This window comes from Mangifera indica, chromosome 14, assembly GCF_011075055.1.
Source record: "Mangifera indica cultivar Alphonso chromosome 14, CATAS_Mindica_2.1, whole genome shotgun sequence".
In the NCBI taxonomy this organism is placed as follows: Eukaryota; Viridiplantae; Streptophyta; class Magnoliopsida; order Sapindales; family Anacardiaceae; genus Mangifera; species Mangifera indica.
This window is the reverse complement of record NC_058150.1, coordinates 11,577,908-11,604,686: the sequence shown is the minus strand read 5'-3', so window position 1 is coordinate 11,604,686 and position 26,779 is coordinate 11,577,908. Positions and strand designations below refer to the sequence as shown.

Sequence of the window (26,779 nt, the reverse complement as noted above, 5' to 3'; positions counted from 1 at the left end):
ATATGTAAACACTTTTGAGTACATAATTCGGCATATAGATGATGTTATCACTTTATCATGTGATTGAATGTTACTTTATCTTTAATTTAAAATCATTCAATTACATGATGATACATTATCAACATACCTAATTGTGTACTAAAAAATGTGTATACGTAGTTTTATTGTGTTCTCGTTGAATAGAATTATGTACACAAATTTTTTTAGTACATAATTGGGTGTACATATGATGTGTCATCATGTAATTGACTAACTTATATTAAAGATAAAATAATATTTAATAACATGATAATTTTTTTTTATGTATCTAATTGTGTACTCAAAACTGTGTGCATATAACATTACTCATTTCAACTGGTTACAGAGACCACTCATATCTCGCTTTTCCCATTTAGTTGTTAGCTGTTGGCCCTCTTTCTTGTTATAAAATTCTCGACTCTGGATTCCAAGATTCCTTATAGCTTTATCTTTTCACAGACTTTACCATACAAAGATTCTTTTTGTTCTATAAGTGTGTATGGTTTCTGTTAGGAACCCAGCTCTTATTCAACAAAAACACAAAAAACATAGTAAACTAAAACTATTTCATTAACTAAAACATTACAAAGATAAACCGAACAATTCAAGGAGTTCGGGACCTCCCATTTTCCAGCCGTTCGAGGCACTGGAGACCTCCCATTTTCTGACCGTTCGAGGCGCTGGAGACCTCCCTAAATCAGTCAAGAATGGCTGCCTTCAAACCAAAGCCCTAATATTTTTCTTCTCTCTTCTTTTAAAACTCAAAACATACATTTATAATAAAAATGAACCCTTGGATTGATGACAAGTGTCTTAATCCTAGCATTTCTCTCCCCTTCAAAATCATCTTGTCCTCAAGATGAGTTTTTTTTTTTTTTCAGTTGTCTCTGCCTTCCAAAGCTGTTTCCCGCCCACTGTTTTTACCTTTTTAAAATTTTTATTTTTCATTTACAGCTGTCTCTTTTTTTTTCTCTCTCTTGTTGATCTTTCACCCCTTTTTATTTTCTTTCCAACGCCCCACATCTTCTCTTTTTCTCTTCCCAAAGCTTTTGCCTTCTTTTTTGCTTTTCCTGTAAGTCAGTCACATTTCTCTCTTTTTCCAATAAACCAACGCCCTGGCCTCCACCTTTTTTCTATTTTTTTATTTTTTTTCTCTCTCCTTTCTCTTTCCTTCTCCTTGTCTTTTTCTTTTCTTCTTTCTTCTTTCTTCTTCCTTCTGCTTTCTCTGTGTTTGCCTGTGTAATTTTTTTTTTTTTCAGACTCTTGCCGACGTTCCCTTTTCATCCTCCTTCTTCCTCTGTCTTCATTTTCTTCTTCTTCTCTCTTTTTTTTGGCACTTTTCCAGCATGTAGCCACTGACTCATTTCTCCTATTCTTCTTCAAGTCAGCCTCTTCAGTAAATATTTTCCGGCGACTCTTTACTTTTCCGGCCATCATCTATCTTCTCCGCTGGATCGAATGCTCTGATACTATTTGTTAGGAACCCAGCTCTTATTCAACAAAAATACAAAAAACATAGTAAACTAAAACAATTTCATTAACTAAAACATTACAAAGATAAACCGAACAATTCGAGGAGTTCGGGACCTCCTATTAATGTTAGGATTGAGACACTTGTCATCAATCCAATGGTTCATTTTTATTATAAATGTATGTTTTGAGTTTTAAAAGAGGAGAGAAGAAAAATATTAGGGTTTTGGTTTGAGGGTAGCCATTCTTGGCTGATTTAGGGAGGTATCCGGCTCTTCGAACGACCGGAAAATGGGAGGTCCTGAACTCCTCGAATTGTTCAATTTATCTTTGTAATGTTTTAGTTAATGAAATAGTTTTAGTTTATTATGTTTTTTGTGTTTTAGTTGAATAAGAGTTGGGTTTCTAACAAATGGTATCAGAGCATTCGATCCAGCGGGGAAGATAAATGATGGCTGGAAAAGTAAAGAGTCGTCGGAAAATATTTACGGAGGAGGCTGACTTGAAGAAGAATGGGAGAAATGAGTCGGTGGCTACATGCTGGAAAAGTGCCAAAAAAAAAGAGAAGAAGAAGAAAATGAAGGAGGATGAAAAGGGAACGTCGGCAAAAGTCTGAAAAAAAAAAAATTACACAGGCAAACGTAGAGAAAGCAGAAGAAAAAGACAAGGAGAAGGAAAGAGAAAGGAGAGAGAAAAAAAATAGAAAAAAGGTGGAGGCCAGGGCGTTGGTTTATTGGAAAAAGAGAAATGTGGCTGACTTACAGGGAAAGCAAAAAAGAAGGCAGAAGCTTTGGGAAGAGAAGATATGGGGCGTTGGAAAGAAAATAAAAAGGGGTGAAAGAGCAACAGGAGAGAGAAAAAAAAAGAGACAGCTGTAAATGAAAAAAAAATTTTTAAAAGGTAAAAACAGTGAGACAGTTGAAAAAAAAACTCGTTTTGAGGACAGGATAATTTTGAAAGGGAGAAGAAAACTACTTCTTGACAGTTAAACAAAGAGAGGCCACAATTCTTTAATTCGTGCTGGCTATGGTGGCTGGCTTCTCTACACTGCTGCTTCAGCTGGAGATGTGAGCTTTCTTGGAGAATTGTTGGAGAGAGACCCCTTTCTTGTTTTTGGAGAAGGAGAATATGGTGTCACTGATGTTCTATATGCCGCTGCTAGGAGCAAGAATTCTGAGGTTTTCAGGCTAGTTTTTGATAGTGCAACCTGTGACTCACAAGGAGAATTGAGTGAGAATCAATCTGCTTATAAGTGGGAGATGATGAATAGAGCTGTTCATGCTGCTGCTAGAGGGAATTTGGAGATCCTTAAGGAGCTTCTTGGGGATGGTGCTGATGTTCTAGTATATAGAGATGCTTCATTCATCCTCTAGGAGAGGGCAGGTTGAGGTAAGGGCTTCTCTGTTTTGTACTTGTTCATGAGTCTACATTGCAAAGTTTATATATATGTGCTGACACTGAAGCAGAAAATGTCTTTTTCATCTATGCATTTCTTGAACTAGACAGTCAGTTTTTAATTTCGGTTGGGAAATCTATGAAGTTCTATTTTCTAATTATATAGCCCTGGTATGTAAGGAAAGCATGTACTATTCTGTCTACTCATCTGGATTACTAAATGAAAGCTTAAGAAAATTGTTATCTGTAAATCAATAGCCATTTAAATGAACTGCCTGTTGGCCTCTGATAATAAGGATTAGAAAATTGTTATTGCTTACATTGTTATTGTTTTTCAGGTAGTGAAGGATCTTATCAGATCCTATGACATTATCACTGCCGCAGACAATCGAGGGAACTCAAACTTACATGTGGCTGCTTACAAGGGATACTTAGCTGTGGTAAAGGTTCTGATTGCCACATCTCTCTTGCTGATCCCTATAACAACTAGTTATGGAGACACCTTTCTTCATATGGCAGTGGCTGGTTTGGGACTAATGGTTTTTGAAGAGCAGACAAGCAGGTTGAGCTCATGAAGCAGCTTGTATGTGGTAAAATAATGGACTTGCAAGACTTAATAAGTGTCAGAAACAATAATGGAAGAACCACACTGCACTTGGCTGTAGCTGAGAACATTCCATCTAATCTGGTGGAACATCTCGTGACAGTGCCATCCATTGATTTGAACATCCAGGATGGTGATGGAATGACCCCATTAGATCTGCTCAAGCAACATCCAAGATCAGCATGTTCTGAAATTTTAATCAAAGAGTTGATTTCAGCTGGACGAATCTCCAATTGTCAGGATAATGTGACTAGACATGCCATTGTTTCACATCTGAAAGGATGAGGTATAGGTGGCAGTCCTGGATCTTCTTTGAGAATCCCTGATGCAGAGATATTCTTGTATGCAGGTTTTGAGAATTCATCGGATGCTAGTTGTGATGCAGCAAGTGTGGACTGTAGTTTATGCCATAGTGAACTAAGCAATTTTGACTCATGTAATTCAGTGGATTATAAGAAGTTGAGTTCTATTAATCATGCTGCAAGGTGCCTAAAGTTTCTACTTCAGTGTCCGAAGAAAAAAGAAAGCAAATCTGCTAGCTCAGAGATGGGAGTTGACAATCCTTTTGAGGCATCCAGAGTAGCTTGGGGAAACAGTCCTGTTCCATTTCAACAGAACTATTCAAAATCTGTGTCTTTTCCAAACTGCAAGAGTTTTTTCTTTGAGAAGTGACTTCTGCAATGGATAAAGAAAAGGGTGTTGATATCTCGCTCAAATCAGCCATTGGATCGCAAAATTTCTCAAATGCACCAAAAACAAAATTCCTTTAATAAGAAGTTGATGAATCATTATTTCTGTGTTGGTGCACAAGGCCTATCAGCAAAGTTCCAAGTAGCTTCATGAGGCCAGATATAAGTTACAAGCATGTCAGCTCTTTAGTTGCTTGATGTGAATATGTCAAAGTTATTTTGTTTTAATGAAGCCTATTCACATCCTGTATCATCTATCCAAGGTCTGACAGTTTTGTGTGAAATTTTTATGGGATGCTAAGAGAAGCCTGGGCCTGTGGAATATGCATTAGACGTGTACAATATTTCTCTATCTGTTTGTTTTCTCTAAGTTCATAAAATTTTCAGTCTGAAACTTCTTTCCTTTTCAAATCTCTCAAACCAGTTCGCAGTTTTGTTTATGTTTTAGTGTGGAGTACCCAGTTGCTGACACTAAAAATTTGGCATTGGCAGTTCGGAATGAACTTTCTCAATCTTCTTTATGATTCATTTTTATGTTTAATGAATTGCCGGGGTCCTGCAATTGCCATCCTGGTTTTGTCATGGGTCATAACATTGTATACGCTGTGGCAGATGGTTGAAATGCATGAAATGGTGCCTGGAAGGAGTTTTGATAGGTACCATGAGCTGGGCCAGTATGCGTTTGGTGAAAAGCTTGGGCTGTTGGTTGTGGTGCCCTGGCAACTGATTGTGGAAGTTGGTGTGAACATTGTGTACATGGTGATTGGAGGAAAGTCTGCAGATTCTCCATGACACAGTCTGCCCCTGCTGCAAACCCATCAAGTCCTCTTACCTCATTGTTATTTTCGCTTCTATCCACTTTGTTCTGTCTCATCTCCCCAACTTCAACTCCATTTCTGCCGTTTCACTTGCAGCTGCAGTCATGTCTTTAAGGTACATTAATTAACATCACTTCTAAAAGATAATAATTTGGTCTATCATGTATTAATCAAACGTGGACAAATTGCGAGAGAGAACTCAAGCAACAATTCCCTCAACTCCTGAGAAGCCATCGAAGGGACCAATGTGGAAAGGAGTCATTGTTGCATTTATTATTGTAGCTTTGTGTTACTTCCCAGTTGCCATTGTTGGTTTCTACATTTTTGGAAACACTGGATGATAACATCCTCATCACCCTGAAGAAACCCTGGCTTATTGCTCTAGCTAACGAGTTTGTTGTTGTCCATGTCATTGGAAGCTACCAGGTTCCAAGCTGATTCAACAATCAGTCTAGTCCTTACCATCTTTCTTGTTTAATACCTGAATTGTTTCAGAAAAGTTTTAACATTACTTGTTGCAAATATTTGCAATACCAATGCTCGGTATCCTTGAAACTTTCATAGTGAAGAGGTTGCATTTCTCACCTTCTTTCTTCACCTTGTTACCCAAACTACATATGTTGGAAAGTGCAAACCCAACTTCTCTATTTTCTCAACCATGAATTCGTAACAGTGTTTTAAAACCTGAATGAGACCGATCAGATTGGCTAGTCAAACCAGTCTGACCAAAACCTGGTGCACAGTCCCTTCCGGGTCAATCATTAAAGTTTAATTAGTTATTGAACTAGATCGATATGTGATTGCATAGACTTGCATGTCTCTATAGCATCAAGCCAAAATTATGTATCAAAGGGTTGATCCAAGTCTAAAAACACTGATTCAGATTGGTAAGTTATAAACTAATACTAACAAAATGAACCTTTTAATCGTTATTGATTCAACATTTACAATGATAGTGGGCATATGTGTTCCTTTCTTTGGATCCTTGCTTGGATTCTTTGGAGGACTTGCTTTTGCCCCAACAACATATTTTGTAAGCATTGCCTTACACATTTCCATTCTCCAATTGCAATCCTTGACACTATCAATTAAAATTTTATATTTTGTTATGCTCTTTTCAAATAAGGTAAAATTACTGATTAAAACAATGTTTTTTGGATGTGTATTGATAAAAAAAAAAATCATATTAGTTATTTTTAATTGTGTTTCCCCAAATTGTAAGTTTGATAAATTGAACATCCACAAGCTTAAGCTTGAGTTTGAGCACAACAATATTGCACCCTCTAGCTCAAACTTGCCTAAGAGGAACTCATTTCGAGTTCAATCAAGCTAAATTGACAATTGAGTTTGAGTCAACTCCGCTCAAATCCATATTTAAGTTTAACACTATATAATATGCAAAGTGCAAAAGAGTTCATTGAGAGATTTACACTTATTCTCCCACTTCTTTTGTTTTGCCATCTCATAAGGTTGTGGCCAGAAATGTTTGTTTGGCCACCAAGAGGAAAATACTACCAGAAATTAGGCTTGGCAATTGCAGCTGCCTAATTGAGTTTGGCATGTTCAAGCTCAAGTTTGAAATTTTTACAAGATCGAGCTTCAGGTAAGCCCATTCGAGTTTCATTTGTGATGTTCAAGCCAATTCATTTAAATATTTAACCACACCTGTAATAAAAAGGTAAAGGTTCTAACATTTTCATCATTTTTCTCCTCAATTCTTTCCCCAAGTCTCAAAACAATGATCTACCCAACTGAGTTTAATCCAAGAATTTGAGTTAGTTGAGGTGAATATTCTCACTTTCTTTGCTTTTCTTTTCTTTCTTCAAAAACCGAAAAAAGAACTAGTGAGGTTCATTTAAACAGAATGATCTAATTTTCATTTGATTTTTTGTCGGTTCTGGTTGGATAGTAGTCGATCACATTTAATTTTGTTATTCAGAACTGTTGATCTCCATCATATCATGGGTGTTCTCATCCCTTTGTCTTTTTTTTAATGTGCCAACTAAAAATCCTAAACTGAATTATGGTCTAGGTGCAGATTCTGTCATCTCTTTGCTCATGTCGATTACAAGTAGGAAAGAATTTTTACCAATTCATGCCCACTTAAGCATTACGAATCTCATTCACTGCTCTCAAATATACACTCATGTTCTTCACTTCTTGGTTTCCATTAACCACCTTGATGCTCAACAAATCATAAACCACATCGGATTTTGGAACTCCATCATTGAAAAGAATCTTAAATACAGTTACCTGCAAGAAATTTATTATAATCTATTACCATTTGGTCTCTCAAGGTGTCGTTATAAGTCCTATTGCCATTTAATCATCAGTAGTTCCACACATTTCTAAGTCAAGAAGCTTAATTTAGAAGGCCAAGAAGCTGAATTTACTAAGGGTAAGGAAGTGTAGCAATGAGGTTATGAGCCACTGTTCCAATCCACAACTTCATTGGAACCTATTTTTACTTCACTCACAAGCTTCATCACCACCCCTTTTGGATCCTCAAAAACTTCCAGGATCTCTCCCTTTTCGTTGAAGAGTGAAATGACAATGTACATTCTCATTCCCATCATCCTCGTGAGGATGCTCATTGAGCTGGAAGTACATGCTTCTAATCTAGGGATTGTATCAAAACTGGTGTTGCAGTCCTGCATCAATTTAATGCTACATAGATGGAAGGTTGGCAAAAGTTCAACACTTCCAGCACTTGGACCTACATCCAGTATTTCATTAGCCTGTGGCTATTTCAAACATTAATGAAATCATCATAAATTTCTTCAAACATCATCGCCAAAGTCTTATCAATTTGCATATTGTGCTGGAAATGAATCAAGTTCTACATGAAAAATATTGAAATGTTGCCTGCAATTGGTGGTCTCAGTGAAAAGCAGGAGGGATTGGGCCTTAGAAAACTGTACTCTTTTTGGAAACGTCAAGCCATCCAAGACTACATGAGCTGTTTAAGTAAAAGGATCAAATATCAGAAGCCTACCAGTTGCTTCTCCTTCCAAAAAGATAAGAAATGATTCCTGCTATCAAGTTCCCAGTACTACTTCCATACATGTTGTATACAATATGAAGCACACATTGAAGAATTTGTTAATTACTGGAAAGAACTTTAAGTAAAAATTTAATTTCATTTGGTAGCAAGTCTGGATATTGTGTGCTTATACTCGGTTATTATCTCTTGATAGTGTCTATGAAGAAGATAGATCCATTCTTGTGAATGTTGAGATCATTTGCAAAGAGTATAGGCTTCTCTGCAGCTTGAGTTGCCCAGGGAGTGGCAAGTCCGCTGCTGGACTTCTTAATAATAATAATTTTAATTGATTAAGATAATATTAGATTAAGATAAAACATTTAATATTAGGATATTATTGTTATTTGAACTTTTTAGACAACCTTTGGTTGATTGGAAGGGAAAAGACAACTCTATTTGTTTTTGGGAGGAGGAGTTCACACTTTTTGTTGCCAACAATATTTATTTATATTGTAATAATATTTTAGTTTGATTCTTATCAAAGTGGTATTGGACCAGTGCGATTTGAGATGGAGAATAAAATTGATAAAAAAAAATTTTTCGAGACATTAAAAAAAAAGTTGGAAGCCATGGAATCAAGTTTGGATGATATAACCAATGGGAATTGAGTTAGTGAAAGGGTGTTTTAAGGAATTGAAGGAAATTGTAAAAAAAAATGTGATTGACGAAGACAACGAGATTGAAGCTGCACTACCATCATCGGAGGAGGAAGAGAAGGAAGTTGTAAAAATATCGACGATTAACAATGATGACAAAAAGATAAAGGTTAGATTTGGAGTTTTGCGATTGATAAGTAGAATTTATTGAGAAAAATGTTATAAGGTTAGGATTTGAAGTACATGTGATCATACCAAAGACAAATGATGTCAAAGTAATGTTTTTGGTAATTACGAATAAGTGTTTAATATTAGAATAAGATTAAAATAATATTTATATTATAATATTTGATAAAGATATTATTAATGAGTTATATATAAAGGAAGATGAATGATGTCAAAGTAATGTTTTTGACAAATACGAAAAAATATTTAATATTAGAATAAAATTAGGATATTATATATAAAATTAGGATAATACTTTATCTTTTATATATAAAGGGATAACTGTTATTTGGGTTCCCAATCAAGAGGTTAGGTTGTTTCCTATTATCATGAACCGAGTCCAGTTAGGAGTGGGGGGATGAAATATTAGACCGATACTAATTCTATGGACTTGGATAGAATTGTACTTGTTGAGCCAACACCAAAGTTTTATTAGGTGTCTTTTATCCCGAAAGCTCATTAAACGGTAGAACTTTAGTTTGCACTTACATATCCACATGTAACTTAATACCCATTCAGTGTGGGATTCCAAATATAAAGACTCCGAGTTCTAAGTTTTCTAATAAGAAAAACATACGATACATCAGAAAATTGCATCAATCTTGATCGGGATAGAAATTTGCTCCAATTTGTAGTTACAATTGCAAATGTTTTCCATCCATCCAACAATGCGTCCATTAGCAAATCCTGCATAAAGGGCCACACCCAAACTTGTCAAACTCCAATGATTTCAGGCCAAAAACTTCATCAACAAACTCCAATTTTCCATCTCCCAACCGGCTGTTGTTGTACCTCTGCCACTTCTCTATGACCTGTTTGCATGGAGCATTGTCATGCTTCATAGGCCCATGTCAAGAATCATAACAAATTCTAAAAACTATATCAAGAATCATCAACAACGGAAGCTACTTGAGAAGGTTTTTCTTCTCCATGTAAGGATGCTGTTTGGCTAATCAGAAAGGAAGTCTAGCATGTCAGGAATTTTCCCGGACTTAGATATGTTAAGGGTTGAGTGATGGCTAGCTTGCAATATTTGTGACAGCTGCTTGTGGTTGGATTTAGGTTGTCCATAGTTTTGGTCATGTTTTCTGCATTCTTTATTATATTATATGGTAAGATTGAGAAATGTAACAATCAGAGTCAAAATTAGGGAAAGATTAATCTCAAATAATACTAGTCTATTACAATGTAATTTATTGGTTCAATCATGTTATTAAAGATCAACCTTATATAAAAAATCAGTTTAAATTAGTTAAAAAATAATTTAATTCAAATGAATTTAAACTTAAATATCACCATAGTTTATTAAACGGTACCGTTACGGAGTGACGTTACTGAGAAGTCTTTCAAAGGAAGACTGAACGCAATCGAAAGCCATACAGCAGAGCAAGATGTGGTAAATCCACGTGGCACTATCCCATTTGCTCTCTTTTTTTCCTCAAACCCCACTATAATTAAATTTTAATAAATAAATACAAATTAAAAATCAAAGAGGGCATGTTCTTTTGCTTTTTCTGTGAAACAAATTAGGAGTCAGTATTAAAAAAAAAAAAAAAAAAAAACCCTAATTTGGAGTCTTATAGTTGTAGTAATTGATGCTACTAGCCAATCCTCATTGCTGAGAAACCTGCTCATACAATAAGGTGAGTTTTTTCCCTTTAATTTAGTGTTAACTATAATTGATTTGCTTCGTGTTTCAAAAATATTTAATTTTGTTTAAAGTTAGTAATTTGATCGTGTTCAAGTTAATTGGTTTTTATTTCAGCTGTCAATTTGGGCCTTGTTTTGTGGCCGTTGCTGTTTGACTTGTAAAGGGTTCTAGTAGAATTTGATGTTTGTTGATTGTTATTATATTTTTTTTGTTTGTGAAAGAGATTTCTGAAACCGTACTGTGTTTTGAAAGAATTTTTCTCATGTAGAAAACGAAAAAAAAAAAAAATCTGATACAGTTCGGCCAAACAGTTGAAGAAATTGCAGTTAAGAAATTTTTAATGTTTTTTATTACCTGGGCATGCTTTGTGTAAGAGTTACTACCTGTAAGGCTAAGTTGTCCAGTCCTTTTGTTGTTTGTCAAACATAACAAGAGCGTAACTGTAGAAGTTAGTTACCAGTTCATATCTTCCTTTTATCTAATTCACTCTTGTGTTTCTCTAATTTATTTATGAGAAACAGGGCATCACATGGCCGGTTCCGAAGTTGGAAATGACGCTGAATGGATAGAGAGAGTAAAATCTGGTGGAGCTGTTCCATATCTTGACCCAGAAAACTGTGCAAATGGATGGGCATCTCCCCCAGGAAACAAGTTCATGGTAAGAGGTCCAGAGTACTTTTCAAACAAGATTAAAATCCCTGCTGGTGAATATCTTTTAAAGCCTATTGGATTTGATTGGATTAGAAGTTCAACAAAAATTGGGGAGGTCTTAAAAAATCAGAATAATCGTGTTTGGAAGGCTATTGCACTTCAGTTTACAGATGGCGATAAGCCTTTTGTTTGGGCTTTCAATCTACAAGTCCCAACTAAAGATAATTATAGTGCTATTGCTTACTTTGTGGCCCCAAAACCTGTCCCGGAGGGATCTTTGATGGACCAGTTTATTAAAGGGGATGACAGCTTTAGAAATTCAAGGCTTAAACTGATTGCCAACATTGTCCAAGGTCCTTGGATTGTGAGAAAAGCAGTTGGGGAGCAGGCTATATGCATAATTGGGCGTGCTCTTTCATGTAAATACATTATAGGGGAGAATTTCTTAGAAGTGGATATGGATATTGGATCTTCAATGGTGGCTAATGCTATAGTTCATCTAGCATTTGGTTACATCACTACATTGACTGTCGACCTGGCTTTCCTCATTGAGAGCCAAACTGATGCAGAGCTTCCAGAACAACTATTGGGAGCTTTCAGATTTTCTGAGCTGAACCCTGCTTCAGCTCAGCTGGTAGAACCAGGTACAGATGGAAGTAGTGATAACTTGCAGTCTTCTCTGCCAACACGTTTATGGAAATCACTTGGGCAGGGGTTTTCTCAGCTTCTGCATCAAGGTGCTCAAGAAAGTTCCCCAGACTCAATTCATACTAATGGAGTTGCTGATCATAAAGACAGTGAAGCCACTAAGAAATGGTAAAGTGTTTCACTCCATCACATACAGAAATCTTAAACTTTGATCTAGATAAGCTTGGTGTTCTAGTCCATATATCAATATGGAAAGGGAAGCTGACACAAACTATTAGAAAGACATTTAACATTATTATCGCTGCCAGCACAGACTGTTGTTATATAATCTATGAGAATGTTTGAAATCTGGCTTCCTTTTTCAACGGAAGGCAATCATCAAAATAAACTGGTGGGTTTATTCTATTCTTGTGCAAGCTCATCAGTATATATCTACCATGACTGCCTCTTTTAAATACAGACACACCCTTCACCCAACATTTTTGTCTGGGAAAATCAGAATTCTCACTTGTCATGTGAGATTCAGTGAACATCATCATCTCTCCCTCACCCATTTCTCTCTTTCTTCAAAAAAGCCTTTGTCTAGTGTTTGTCGCTGTATTTATTGAAGAATTTCTTTCTGCAGTTCTTTTTATTTGCAGAATTTTACTGTAATTTCCCCAAAATCTGCCCTGTCAGTTAGTTCAAATACTGTTAATCTTTATTCTAAATGTGCTTTGTAATCTTATCATGCTAAAGAAACTTCCCCTTTTATCAATATTTCATTTCCATTTATCATTTACCTTGCTTCTTTTGAAGTTATACAGATAATTCATCTTTGAATTGTAGCTCTCAGTAACTGTATTCAGATTTTTGCACGGATTTCCTTAGTTCATCAATAATTCAGCACATCATTTGTCTTTGCAGATGAACCAGTATACCCAACAAAAATGCATTTCTTGCCATTGGAGACGATTGACTTATTTGTTTCAGAGTTGCTGATGTGTCACAGCTTCAACAATTTGATGTCTAGTAGCAATGCCAACCATTTTTAATTTGTTGATGCTTAGTAATTAGATTCTTTTTCTCATTTCATAGTGTCTATATAGCATATGCAGAGTATATATATGAGGTCTAGTACCAAATTTTATATTAGTTGGTTGATTTGAACATCATTGAATTTCTGTTCAGTTGGAAATTAAAAAAAAAAAATGTGAAGTTATTTGGAGAGGTATGGAGTTGTTCAAATTTTGCTTCTCTGCCAATGTATCACCTGTTATGGTAGTGTAGAACATTTAGATTCTGCCAAGGTACTGCCTGGAAGCATTAACTTGGTCAAAAGACCAGCAGATTGATGGAACCAATGATGTCAGTATGACATTAACATGACATAATAAAATATTAAAATTATAATAAATTTTCAGAATAAATCCATCAAAATCTAAAATCTAAATTGGGCTATACAAAAATAAGCAATCATTTATCAATCTAACCAAGCAAAGAGTTATGATTGTAGAAAACTTGAAGGACTACAAGATTTATTGATAAACATGTATATATGTATAACACCTTGAAAATAGTTAAATAAGATCAGGCGCACATGTAGCAGGACTACACAATGCATGAACAATACGTAACTCCTCAAGCTTTTATTATGAGCTTAATCAATTTAATAAGACTAAAAAATAATTTGGAATAGAATAATTTGCCGCCTTAAACCAAAATAGTTAAATAAAAAAAGTTTATACATAAATAATTATATATTTAATTTTAAATTAGAATAAAATAATATTTAATCTCATTGTTTATATATAAATTATATATATTATTTATATATATAGTTTTATTATAAATATAATAAATAATTCATGCAATATGTATGCAATAAGCGAGGGGGGATTAAGTTTAATGTAGAAGCAAACTAGGGGTTCACAAAAATCACCAAATTGCCCATTTTGCAAAGATAAATTACATAAGCCCCCCTTAGTGAAAAACATTATCTTACACCTGGTTTACGAAGATGAACTGGGGGGTAAGTGTATACATTCTTCGCAAATAAGGGTTATTTAATTTTCCTTTACGATACCGAGGTTCTCAATGTTTACTTGAACCCTTTGGTTCATGCAAATATTACAGTTACCCTCAGTTCTTATAATATTTATGTGAACTTGCAAAAATAACACACTGATAAGATCCTATCAACAATTTGAATAATTTTCCTAGTTTACATAAAAACTAGGCCAATCCCATCATCTGTACTCTTTTCAATATGAACAATATCCACAACACAATCATCAAAATAACAATATAATACATCATAATTCAATCGATGAACCTAAACTCAAACTTGTTCAAAAACCTTAAAATCTATAATAAAATTGCTCAAACAAATATTTATCAAAAAAAATTATACCATGTAACATGAAAACAATCATATCCATTTTTTTATGTGGTATAATTGCATTTTGGCCGAAAGTATCTCAAAAGGTTGATTCTTGTGAAGATCTCACCAATATCTTGTGGAGAATCAAATACCAAACACCTAATTTTCCATCAAACACTTTGACTCGTTTTGTGTCTTGTTAGGCTCTGTGTCCCAAGAGGTACATAATGTAACATAATTTTTTTTTTTTTTTTTACTAGAAACTGAATAAAGAAGCCTACCATAAATTTTATGAGATACAAACTAATATGCACCTTGTAAGAATTCCATACTATAAGTTTACACTTTCTAATGAGAGATTCAAATCTCATATTTTGCACTTGAGATTATAAATTATCACTATACTCCACAACCTTGACACCCATGTAGTGTGCTAGCTTATATCATATAAACTCTATATCATAAGTTATATTTTTTAATATGAGATTTAAGTTTTATATTTTGTACTTGGAATTGTAACTCAAACCATGAGCATATTGGTTTAGACAAATATACCTACATAGACTTCTGTGAACCACAATCATACTAGTTTTGTTGGTATTTTCTACTAGATAAAAGAACAATAGGATTGTCCACATATTTGGCATAAGTAAAGGAGCTGGTTTTGAAAATTAAGTTTGAGAAAATGAACCAACACAAAAACCAAATGTTCACACACTTGAGGCACAGTATAGTCAATTCAAGATAAGATAGTTTTTATAACCACAACTAGTCTACAAAGGTAACAGGTTTTAGTAAATGTCATCAAATCCCAGTCTTAAGAATAGTTAAACATTAAAGCAATTGTCAATGTTTTAATAAGTGACACTGACATATAGCTAAAGACTATTCAATAATGCACGAAAGCAGCAATCAAACATCAAGGGACAATGCAAAGTGACCAATCAACCAACTATATATTTCTACATTTTGAATTGGTTTGGGAGAATCTTGTATAGTTCTTTGTTTGAGTGGTACAACGATTCTATTTAATCTCTAATCTTTAAGTAGAGTAATTTGATCTCTTCTAATGGTTTTAGGTACTATAATATTAGACCAATTTAAATTTGTTTAGAATATTGTATGTCCTTTTTGGTCATCTCCAATAGCTCTAGATTCAAAAGTAGTTTGTATTATTTTATATTAGACTCCATAAATGTACGCCATAGGCATTGATCCTAGTTTAATATCATAATTAAATGTTTTCATATTTAAAATTAAAACATTTAGTTATCTAGACACATGAAAAATTTTGGTAACAATTAAAATATATTATTCCATTGGATATGCTAGATTCAATTGTTTTTAAAAGTGAATTCCTAAAACTATAAAACCTGCAATCTTTCAAAAATGTTGAAATTGCATTATTCATTCCTTCAATATTTAATGGTTTGATTCCAATTGTACTAACCTCATATAAAGTAATTATAATTCTTTTTATGTTTGATGATCATCATTCATTTATCATCAATTTGATTGTTTGAAACGAACTTCGTATTTCAATTATTTTTTCTTTTATCCTAATTATATATTTTGATTGATTTAGAGGATTAACCCTATTCAAATTGTATAATTTTGATTCCTTGTATACATTTGTTCAATTTATTCTGAGTGTATTCCATTTGTCAAAATTGACTTGGGACTTTCTAGTATTTTTGTACAAATCAATGCATTGGTTTCATTTATTATTAGCTTCATTTTCATCTATCCTTGTTTCTCTTGTTGAACAATTTGTTCATTACTATACCCGTCATCCACTTATGTCAATAAATTCCGTTAAGAGAAAGAGTAAAAACTCGATTCCAACCCGTCATCCACTTGTGTCAATAAATTTCATTAAGTGAAAGAGTAAAAATGTTGTTTTGCATATATTTTTCTATTTTCTTTTTTCCTCTTTTCTGTATTTTATTATTTCCCCTTTATTCTTTTTATTTTTATTTCTCTCTATTTTTCTATTTTCCCTTTTCAAAAATTTAGAGGCAAATTGCAAAATTTTGAAATATTAGGGGTGTTAATGAATTTTTTAAAGATTTTTATAAATTTAAAAATTCAAAAGTATTTTTGGAATTTTTAAAATTTTAAAAGACTCTTCAATAGTTTCAAAAATGATAATTAGGGTTTAGGGTGAATTAAAGTTTTTATATTTTTTTAGGATTATAAGTGATAAATTTTAAAATAATAAGGATATATTGGTAATTTAGCGTTTAGGGTTGTTGTTGAGAGTTTTTTTTATAGCTTCTGTTGCCTTGGATTTGTTGTATCCAAGGTGAGCTTAGTTTGTATGTTTTTCCTATGTAGCATCAGTTGTCAATTACTTTAAAAAAAGATATATTAGTAATTAAATATTTATATGATAATTTTATAATTTTAATAAAAGAGTAAAATAATCACTTCAAGAAAAATCAAACATATTTACTCATAGAAATGAATGATGGGGCAATTCAACTTTTTTGAACATAAAATTTAAGGACTCTTTTATAAAAACTTGGGTGGTAAATAGTGATTTAGCCTTAATTTGTTATTTTATATTAAGGCAATCCTATCAAACTACTTTTCTAGACAGGGCTATTTGACTAGTAGCTATTTAGATTAATTATATTATATAATATATATATATAAAATCATATTTTAATTCTTAAATGATATATATCATTATAAATTACCTTAAAATATCAAAATGCCTAATCATCATTTAAATTACAATTAAAGTCTCTCTTTTTTTTTTTTTCCTTTAAATTTAGGAGGGTCAAAGACCCTAAGCTAATGGAGATTTGTGCCTAACAACACCCACGTAATTAAAGCCAATATTTAAATAATAATTATTTCATTTATATAATAAATTACCATTCAAGTGATTGAAAATTAAACTCTCGCTCATATAAAAAATATATAATTATTTAAATTATTTTGTATAATTTTAATATATATATTATAAAAAATAAATTCTATGACCTTTTTTTAATTATGAGATCATAATTAGCTGTCTTCTAGAAGATTAAAGTATATCTAACTACATAATTAATGAGAATTAATTATTGATTAATTTCCATTTTATTATAACTAATAATTCATGAATTTTGACTTAAATTACTTTATTACTAGAGCATCTTTATCTTCATAAATAAAAGCATTGGAAAACAACCCATATCAACCAATTTCCCTTATTGTGAGAAAGAGAACTAATTCCTCTTATTAAAATTCACTAATCAAGTTTTATTATTTCTTAATTTGTTGTACCAATACCCACCAACCCTTCTTATAATATTCCATTTATTGTTCAACCACTAATTATGCCATTAATTTTTTCTATATAGACTTCATTCACTTCTCAAGTTGATTTCCATCCTTCCAAAATGCGCTAGTTAGTGTTAGCTAGCCATTAATTACATTCCCTCATCAAAATTCTTGTTAAACATCTACTTAATTGCATGTACTAATCATGTCAAAGGCTAAGGTTCGTCCAGTAGTCTTGTTCAATTGGTTTGATCATCCAAACAGTAAGAAGTATGACAATCTTATGCATCATAGCGAGTCTTTGCAACTTACGGATAGGTGGGAGGATAATTATGGAAGTGGGAATCGTCAAGATCGTCATTACTGGCATGCTAGAAGAGAGTTTCTAAAGAGTTATCATCTTTCTTCTCAACATAAAAACGATTTAGAATTTACGTTCAAGGAAAAACTTAGAAGATCAGTAAAGGAGATCAACGAAGTCGCTTTGGAAATTGTATCAAGTATCCGAAAAGGAATGTCAAAGAGAAGGATTGGATTAAGGGTCTATAGGATCAAAGTTGCTTTGCCATCTTGGGAAATCTTAAGCGTTGGATGTTTCACTCCATGGCTGTACAAAATTGAGAGTAGCTTGGTTGATTAAGTAATTAGTTACATAATAAATGTGATGATTTAAGGGAATTATATGGAATTAATAAATGTAATTGCCAAACTGATTATTACGCTTGGCTTTTATTTCTGAATAATTAATTTGACTGAATTTGGTTGATATTTAACATTGGCTGCCTCTTCTAAGATTATTTAGTTTTTTTTTTTTTCAACTCACGAAGATTAATTCAATAATATTATTGTGAAATTTATTATTTAATGAGTAAAGAGAAATATGAAAGAGATTGTTATAATGTCAGTATAATACAAATATTAACATATCATTATGTTTTAGTTATAATACATGCATTAATAATATATATTATTAAAAAAATACAAATATCAACATGTCATTATATGATTGAATATTATTTATTACTATTTTAAAATCATTTAATCAGATAATGATAAATTAACTTTTTCACTCAGTTTGGGCGATACTTTCTTTTTTAATGCTTGAGTTACGTGTGTTAACAATAGCTTAGCTATAGATATGGATATAAATACTAAAATGTCATTGTGTAATTAAATATTATTTTATTTCTATTTTAAAATCACTCAATCATATAATATTAGAGTTTATATACGTGTTTGTGTCAATAATTAATGTATGAAATATCATTATTATTATTATTATTTTATATTCTCTTATTATTTATATCCGTGTTTTTATTGAAAGGGGTCTTCACAATATAATTATTATTTGTCTATCAACTAGTTATGATTTAAAAAAAAACCACAAAACCTTATATACGAAAAAAAAAAACAATATTAAGAAGGCTAAAAGGAAAAAATGCAATTAATTAATTAATTTTTTACATGAAAAAACCTCTTCAATGTAAGAAGAAAAAAAACCATGTTGCTCCAATGATCCATTATAGTCCAATAGAATAAAAAATGTTTACAACATCCAAATCTACCACAAAAATTCTATGCAAATTGAAAATCATCAGGGAAACCATTGATCAAAAGGTTGTAATTGTCTAGATTCAATATTTAAAATCAAAACTTAATTGTTCAAATTAGATATCGATGCATCCTCTTAAGTACTTATCAAAAAATAAAGTTAAATAGATATATATAAAAATATATTTGAAAATGACAGCAAATTAGTTAGACACATACGAAGAGATGATTTACTTATCTTTTTTGTCATTTTCATCATTAGAAAACTTTAATAATTTTGTCTAAAAATAGAAAATCCGTCGTTTTGTACAAGACTCGTGGAAATTGATTTTGTGCACAATGGATCGGAGAAAATTTAGGTGAGAATATAAACTTTTTTGGGTTTATATATAAGAACATTTTGATTATTTCAAGTAAAGAGGATATTTTTGTTTAAATCCAAAAAAATAAGATAATTTCACTTAAACCACTAATGTTTGGAGTAATTAATTGTATATACCCTTTTTAATTTTAAATTGAGATAGACCCATCAGTGTTTTGTTAAAAATTGAGAGTAGGTATAGATCTACCCTCACGTAAGGTTAGGTCCGCACCTTTGAGTATGAATCATATGGAGGCATTTACACATGGAGTCGACGGTCCACCTCTTGCTTGTGACCATTGAGTCCAATTAAATTTTGTTGAAACAATTTTTTATATTTAGCTAACACTAATATTTTATGCACTAAATAATGTTATCACAAATGGATACGTCACTTGAGGAAAAACAAAAGCTTTTAACAAGAAAAAAATTAGGTGTTCAAACTTTATTTTTCACCGTTACAGATTTTTTGTGACAGAAAAAATCAAATCATCTACTATCATTATATCTTTTGCCACTAAAAATATTAATGATGAGAAGAAAAATATCGTCTTTAATATAAATAACAAAAGGTGTAGGATCTATCGTTAAAAATAATAATATTAACGATGAATATCCTCGTCGTTATAATAATATTTACATGTCATTATATATAATATTAACAATAAATATCTTTGTTACTATAACAATATTTATCGCTTATTAATTATAATATCAACGATAAATATCCTAATCGTAACAATATTTATAAGTCACTAATTATAATTACGGTTAGATTCGAGTCAAGTCAAACTGAGTTTGAGCTTAAACTCGGCTTGATTTGTATATAGCAGAGCTCGAGTTCAAGCTCAAGCTCGTCGAAATCTAGTTTGAATTCGGCTCAAATTCGATTCGGCTCATTTTGAGCTCGAATTTTTAACTATTTCGTTATCAAAACGACGTCATTTTAATACATATTGATCAAAACGATGTCATTTTGTATTAAAATTTTTAATTAAAAATTTTGGCGAGTAGCTCGAGCTCAAACGGGCTCGATTAAAATCCAACGCTAATTATAATATAAATGATGAATGTTTCCCAATCATTATAACAATATTTATCTGTCATTAAACATAATATCTATAATAAATACCCTTATCATTATAACAATACTGATAATAAGAATTTTGATTCTCAAAATATGAGCAATAACATTAAGGGGGCATTTGGTTTGGATAATGTTTTATTACCAAAATAGAAAGATTACCTTTAAGATAAATTACTTAAAAGATTACTGAGTATAAATGATTACTATGTTTGATCAAATTTGATAAGTATAAATAATTATTGTGTTTGGTTAAAGGTAATAAAATATTACTAGTAAATTATTGTACTTAAATGTTCTTGAATATAATTATTTTTAAATATTTTTCATATTATTTGACATATTAATTAAAAATAAATTTATTTTTGTCTCAAAAAATTAATAAATACTAATATAATTATAATAAAATCAAGATTACCTTGGTAATATTTAAATATCTAAAGTGAAGGTGGTAATCAGATTATCACATATATTACCTGCCACGTCAACATAGATAATAGAAGATTACTGGAATATTTTATTACTGATAAACCAAACAAGGGAATAAAAGATAGATTACCAAAGTAATCTTTAAAGCCCATAACTAAACGGCCCCTAATTATATTCTAATCACAATTATTTCAAAGTCTCTATATGATCCACAATTATTAAAAATAAGGAAAAAAATTATAAGTTTTCTATTATAATAATCTCTTTCAATAATCAAAACTAAAAAATTGTTATAAGTAACATAAAAATCTATATATCACATACAATCAAATATTTCATAATTCACTTGTATCTTCAAATACCTACAAATTATAAAAAGAGATAATATGATTAAAATGTGCATAACATACACACACACACACACACACACAAAGACATTCAAACATGTATTTTTTTTCTCACAAACTAATTATCAAATAAAGTAAAGGAAACCAAAACAGATCGAATCAATCATAATGTCTATCCTACCAAATTAATAATCATGAAAAAAATCATATCAAACAACCAAATATTTTCATAACATGTCACAAGTCATTAACCTCAATAGCATTCGACAAAATCGTTGAGAAAAATCTTTGAAAAGCATTATAAACCCAAATAATACCCTAAAAAGCAATAAATTAAGGGAAATTAAAATAATTATCCATTTTTTTGGGGTAATAAAAAATTTATCCCAAATTTTGGGATTTAAACAAAAATACTTTTATATTAAAGTATTTAAACGAAAATGTCTCAAATATACCCTTACAATTTTCCCAAGAAGAAAAATCCAAATAATACCCTAAAAAGCAATAAATTAAGGGAAATTAAAATAATTATCCATTTTTTTGGGGTAATAAAAAATTTATCCCAAATTTTGGGATTTAAACAAAAATACTTTTATATTAAAGTATTTAAACGAAAATGTCTCAAAAATACCCTTACATTTTTTTGGGGTATATTTGGGACATTTTCGTTTAAATACTTTAATATAAGGATATTTTTGTTTAACCCAAAAATTTGGGGTAAATTTTTTATTACCCCAAAAAAAGGGGTCATTATTTAATTTCCCAAGAAGAAATTCTTAAAACTCTAAAAAAAATTTTCCTCACACAGTCACGAAACTTTGTATTACACAAAACAAAACATGAGAAAAGGACATGATTAAAGCTCATGTGTATTATCAGAGTACTAGACAATAGCAAGGGATCCTTGAGGAAGTTGCTAGCATTGTCTTGTACTAGAGTAAAGATCATAGCATATTTACAAATTAATCACTTAATTAGCATGTCCAAAGTTTTCAAGTAAAGATCATTGAAAGCAGTGCTGGTTAAGTACTAATCATCAGCGAAGAGGAACTAACACAATGCTCTAATCACTAAACCAGTATAAATAGATCGATGCATGACCATGATGTAACAAAGTTTTGAGATACAAACATCTATTCTCTTGCAAAAGGCAAATTAGTTTAGGAAGGGTTTTTTTTTTTTTTTTTTTGGGTAAGTAGTCTAGGAAGTATTATAAGAACAGGAGAAAAGGTTCAAATTAGTATACCTCTTAAGCCTCAAGTAGTCAGATCCCACATCAACAAATGGTTGTCAGTGCCCCCAGTCACCAATTTGCATTTTCTTCTCAATAAAGCAGATGCTAGGGCCAGGGCATTTTCATTCACCTGCTGCATATATGCTTTGTCCTTTGGAGTTGCCGCTTGTTTCAAGGCTATGGCAAGAGCAGCAATGCGATTTTTGTGAGGACCACCTTGTACTGATGGATGGACAGCAAAGTTTATGTTCTCCTCAAAATATTAATGGTTATAACTGCAAATAATTTTCAATAATTCACTGCAGGGAAATTTCTATGAAATGATAAAAACAGAATTTTTAACTTGACTGAAAGGGGTAGACTGCTAGAGCTCTAGTGATTATAAGAGGATAAAATTTAAACAGAGAAGTGGGTTTTATATATACTTAACTAAAAAGGAAAAAATCAAATTTATGGTTTCTTATCAGCACCTTAGGGTCTAACTCGTTGTATTTATCACAACCTCACATGATACTTTTGTTTGTTAAACAATTTCAAATACCAATATCAAAGCATCAGAACATTATACTATGCTACACTAACAAACTGCAAAAATGGAAGAAATACAAAAAGGAAATTATTGTAGAAAATTAATATGAAAAAGCAACATCAAGGCATGAACCATAAATGAAGGGTCTCCTATCAATAATAATAACATTTTAACCTTTTATTCTCAGAACAACAACAAAGGTCGTCATTCTCATTTATGCTTAAAAAACAAATACTAGATGCCAAGCTGTCTATGAATCTTTAAAAAAAAAAAAAAAGAGCGTTAATGTGGACCTGCTTGTTTGCCAAAATGAGAACAACAACATATCTTAATTCCTCTTCGTGCCAAAAGAGTCAGAAACTTATAACAGAGACTGCTAAAGGATGAAAACTCAAAAAGTATGCATCAGTAAGGCATTTAAATAGTCAACAAGGCTAACATGAAGATAAAGGCACTAACAGCATAGACTAATTATTTTATTAATTTTCAATTAGAGTACCAAACAAAAAACAGAATGGGGAAACAAAAAGGAGTAGACATGCCAAAACCCGTGATACGTCTTAATAGCTATTATTCATATGATACAACATCCTTAAAATATAAAAAAGGATTGATTAACCAATAAAAATACCAGTAATTTTACATAAAAATTTGCTTCTATATCATATCAAGAATTCAAAGGCTTCCTTTACATCATAATAAAAAAAAAAAAAAAGGATTCACTTTGATGGAACAATAAAACCCCCGCATCAAAACCAATCAATGCTGAAACCTAAAAAAACACATAAAAATTAGGATTTACCAATTTCTGCTTGATTCTCGGTCACATATTGTTCTCGTCGTCATCAATTGGTCGATCGTCCTCTCAGTTTATCGCTTGGTCTCCATCAATTGGATTTCGTCTCTCCTCATCATCCGTCGATCGTTCGTCATATTGATTATCCTAGCACAGTCTCATTTGTTCCTCTTAGTTGGTTGCCACTTGCTCGGTCGTTGCAGGTCACTGATTTTGGAAGATGTTAGGAATAATGCACTAGGTTGGGAGTTGAGGTGTCAATGGGCCGGGCTGACTTCGGCTCGACCCATTGAGCTAACGGGCCCGGCGAGGTCAGGCTTGAGTCTTATATAATAATGGGTCTTCAGACTGGAGCGGCCTATTAATATATAAAGGCCCAAAGTCTGCCTTATATATAGGGTCGGATCGGGTTAGACCTTAATTGGGTTAGACTGGATCTCAAATGGGTTGGCTCAGCCCATTTAAACAATTTTTTTAATTTTAATTAAAAATTTTAAATACAAATTATTTTTTAATTATTAAAACCGAAGATAATACCTCGAACATTTTATTTATAATCTTTCATTTGTGGCTAAAGAATATTATGATTACATGATAAAAAATATTATAAATTTATAATATAGTACAAATAAATTAATTTACACACTATATAAATTACAAACATAAATAAAATATATATATTACACCATTAATCTACTCATTTTTAACATCTAAATCTCTGAATTCTTTTGATATTAAATTCATTCATAATATTTTGTAATGATAAAATTGAAATGAAAATGAAATTATAAACACAAAGAATTATTATTTGTTAATTCAAATAGTTTTTGAAAGAAATATGATAAAAGAAAATGAGATTAAAAATATAATAAAAGAATTGAGATTGAAAAAATTGAAATTGAAGAATAATTGGATTGGTTTATATAGGGAAAAAATAAATAAATAAAAAAACTTAAACAAATAAATAAAGTTAAAAGGGCAAAAGCGAAATTCTGCCACAAAGACAAAAGTCGTTGCCCTTTGATTTTATTTTTAAATTTTCATTTTTTTAAATAGTAACGGCCTAAACTAGGCTAGCCCATGGCTTTAATATTAAAGTCCATGGCTAGACCTGAAAAGGCCCGACATGTTACAGTTTTAGGTCAGGTCTTATCAGGTTAGGCTTTAAATTCGTGCTTCGAATTAAGTCTTCATTTGACCCGACCTAGTTGACATGTCTAGTTGGGAGAGACGATATTTTTTGGAGAAGTAGAATGGAAATTGATATAGATATTTTGATTTTGTAATTGATATAGAGATGACAAATCCATGCAAGAGAGAAGAGGATTAAATCCTAAGGGGGTATTTGTTAGTTTTCAAATTTTGGATTGAGAGAAAATTGTAATATTTCTAAATTTAAGGAGAAAAATATAACAAAACTTTAATTTTTGAGTAAATAATGATTTTACCTCTAATCCTAATTGAAATTTTTAATAAAAATCTGTTAATTGATGAATGTTTGAATTTTAAAAAATTGGAGAGTGAAAGTTTGAGATTTCACTGTGTCATAGGTGGGAATAGGTCTTTTGGCCTATCTTTTAATATAAAAGAATGCTCTTCAATTCAACGCCAAACTACGTCAAATTGGAATTCAAAAAATACATATACTGGTTAGGCTTATTGTAGTTGAACCTCTTAATAAACTTGAATTAGTTTAATTCAGATAGATTTAGATTTGAATCAAGCTAATATGGTTTCAAAAATCGATTCGATTTAATTTGATTCAACTCAAATGTGTTTAGTTCAAATTTAACCAAACGATTTAGCTCATTTTTTAAATTGAGTTGAACTTAAGCTAGTCGAGTCAAACTCCTTTCATTTCAAGTTGGATTTGGTTTTAAGAACTAGTTAACCCTTCTGATTTGAACTTGTCTCGAATTTGAGTTAAATCGAACTGAATTAAACAAACTTTCAAGCCCAAGTTAACTTGATTCAGACCAAATTTTACTAATAATAACGGGCTTATAAGTCTTTTAGTGAGAAATTTAAAAAGTCCATCATTAAAAATTTAAATTTATTTAGTTATATCGAAAGTATAAACAATTTGTCGTAAAAATCACAAAATAATACTTATAACGACTAGATATTTATCCCTTCGTTATAATTTTCTCGTTAAAACTATTTTTTTATAATACATATCATTATAAGATTGAATAATTTTAAATTAAAAATAAAATAATAATCACTCATACAGTAATATGTCAACATATACTTTCATATTACTACCGGTTATTAATAAATGAAGACTCTTAAACTAATTTTATGAATATAAATTTTATATGATTAGAGAGTACACATTTTTTAAGTATACAAAATTGTCAAAACGTGTTTATTATCATTATTATTATTATTTAAGAAATAATACCAAAGACGAGAAAAAAAATTTTAAATTATTTTTCATATGTAAGCATAAATCAAACTAATTCCAGGATCACAGAAAACATACCCGGTTGCCTGAATCTGACAATTAATGATGATTTGGTGATCCGATGCACTCTTGGAAATATCCACAACACAATTTGCTGATTTTCTCTCTCGTTTTTGCAAGAGTTCTTCCAGAGAATTGATTTGGAAGAGTACTGTAATTCTGTTTCTGTTTTGCTTCAGTTAACTTCCCAATGGAAGTTACATTCTTTTAAATAAGAAGGGAAGTGGCAGTTATTAAAAATAACTGTCAAGGGCAATATAGTAATATCGCCTATCATGGGTTAGTCTTATAACCCTAATAGATCGGGTCAATCCATTATGGGTGGACCGAATCCAATATCTCCCACTCACACATGATGGGTGATTCGAATCACAATACTCTTCTACAGAAATCTTACAGAACAGAGCAATTCATACTAGCAAATGTGTCGTGCGACCTTGCGAGCAACCTGCACTTGGGAGCTAATTTACTATGCATCTATTAGGAATAACATAATCGCTTCAACCCAAAATAAAATAAAGCGTTAGTCTCACAGCAC

At 31.5% G+C, this 26,779-nt stretch overlaps 2 protein-coding genes, 1 long non-coding RNA gene and 2 pseudogenes across 4 annotated transcripts; 3 read left to right on the top strand and 2 right to left on the bottom strand.

Moving 5' to 3' along the window:
* The first annotated feature begins 1,939 nt into the window (after nt 1-1,939).
* LOC123195657 lies at nt 1,940-4,704 on the top strand (annotated as a pseudogene).
* Nucleotides 4,705-7,386: 2,682 nt separating this feature from the next.
* LOC123195656 lies at nt 7,387-9,700 on the bottom strand (annotated as a pseudogene).
* Nucleotides 9,701-10,338: 638 nt separating this feature from the next.
* On the top strand, nt 10,339-13,015 carry LOC123196749 (protein ENHANCED DISEASE RESISTANCE 2-like). 2 transcript variants are annotated; one of them, XM_044610857.1, is made up of 3 exons: nt 10,340-10,501; nt 11,031-11,976; nt 12,715-13,015. In XM_044610857.1, coding segments are annotated over exons 2-3 (939 nt in total). In that variant the 5' UTR covers nt 10,340-10,501; nt 11,031-11,038; the 3' UTR covers nt 12,716-13,015. The 2 variants fall into 2 exon arrangements, with proteins under 2 accessions (XP_044466791.1, XP_044466792.1); XM_044610856.1 differs by lacking the exon at nt 12,715-13,015 and having other exon boundaries at nt 10,339-10,501; nt 11,031-11,980.
* Nucleotides 13,016-17,556: 4,541 nt separating this feature from the next.
* Nucleotides 17,557-18,216, top strand: LOC123196751. Its single transcript, XM_044610858.1, has one exon. The coding sequence runs from the start codon at nt 17,649-17,651 to the stop codon at nt 18,081-18,083; it is 435 nt and encodes a 144-aa protein (XP_044466793.1). The 5' UTR covers nt 17,557-17,648; the 3' UTR covers nt 18,084-18,216.
* A 2,910-nt stretch (nt 18,217-21,126) lies between these two features.
* LOC123196752 lies at nt 21,127-23,990 on the bottom strand. The gene is made up of 3 exons (XR_006497733.1): nt 23,781-23,990; nt 22,462-22,724; nt 21,127-21,230 (listed from the first exon to the last, which is right to left on the bottom strand). It is a non-coding gene; the product is annotated as an uncharacterized LOC123196752 (long non-coding RNA).
* Nucleotides 23,991-26,779: the final 2,789 nt, after the last annotated feature.

Bases quoted from the DNA above. Each gene is read 5' to 3' on its own strand.
- LOC123196749 (XM_044610856.1), top strand. From the start codon at position 11,039: ATGGCCGGTTCCGAAGTTGGAAATGACGCTGAATGGATAGAGAGAGTA.
- LOC123196751 (XM_044610858.1), top strand. From the start codon at position 17,649: ATGTCAAAGGCTAAGGTTCGTCCAGTAGTCTTGTTCAATTGGTTTGAT.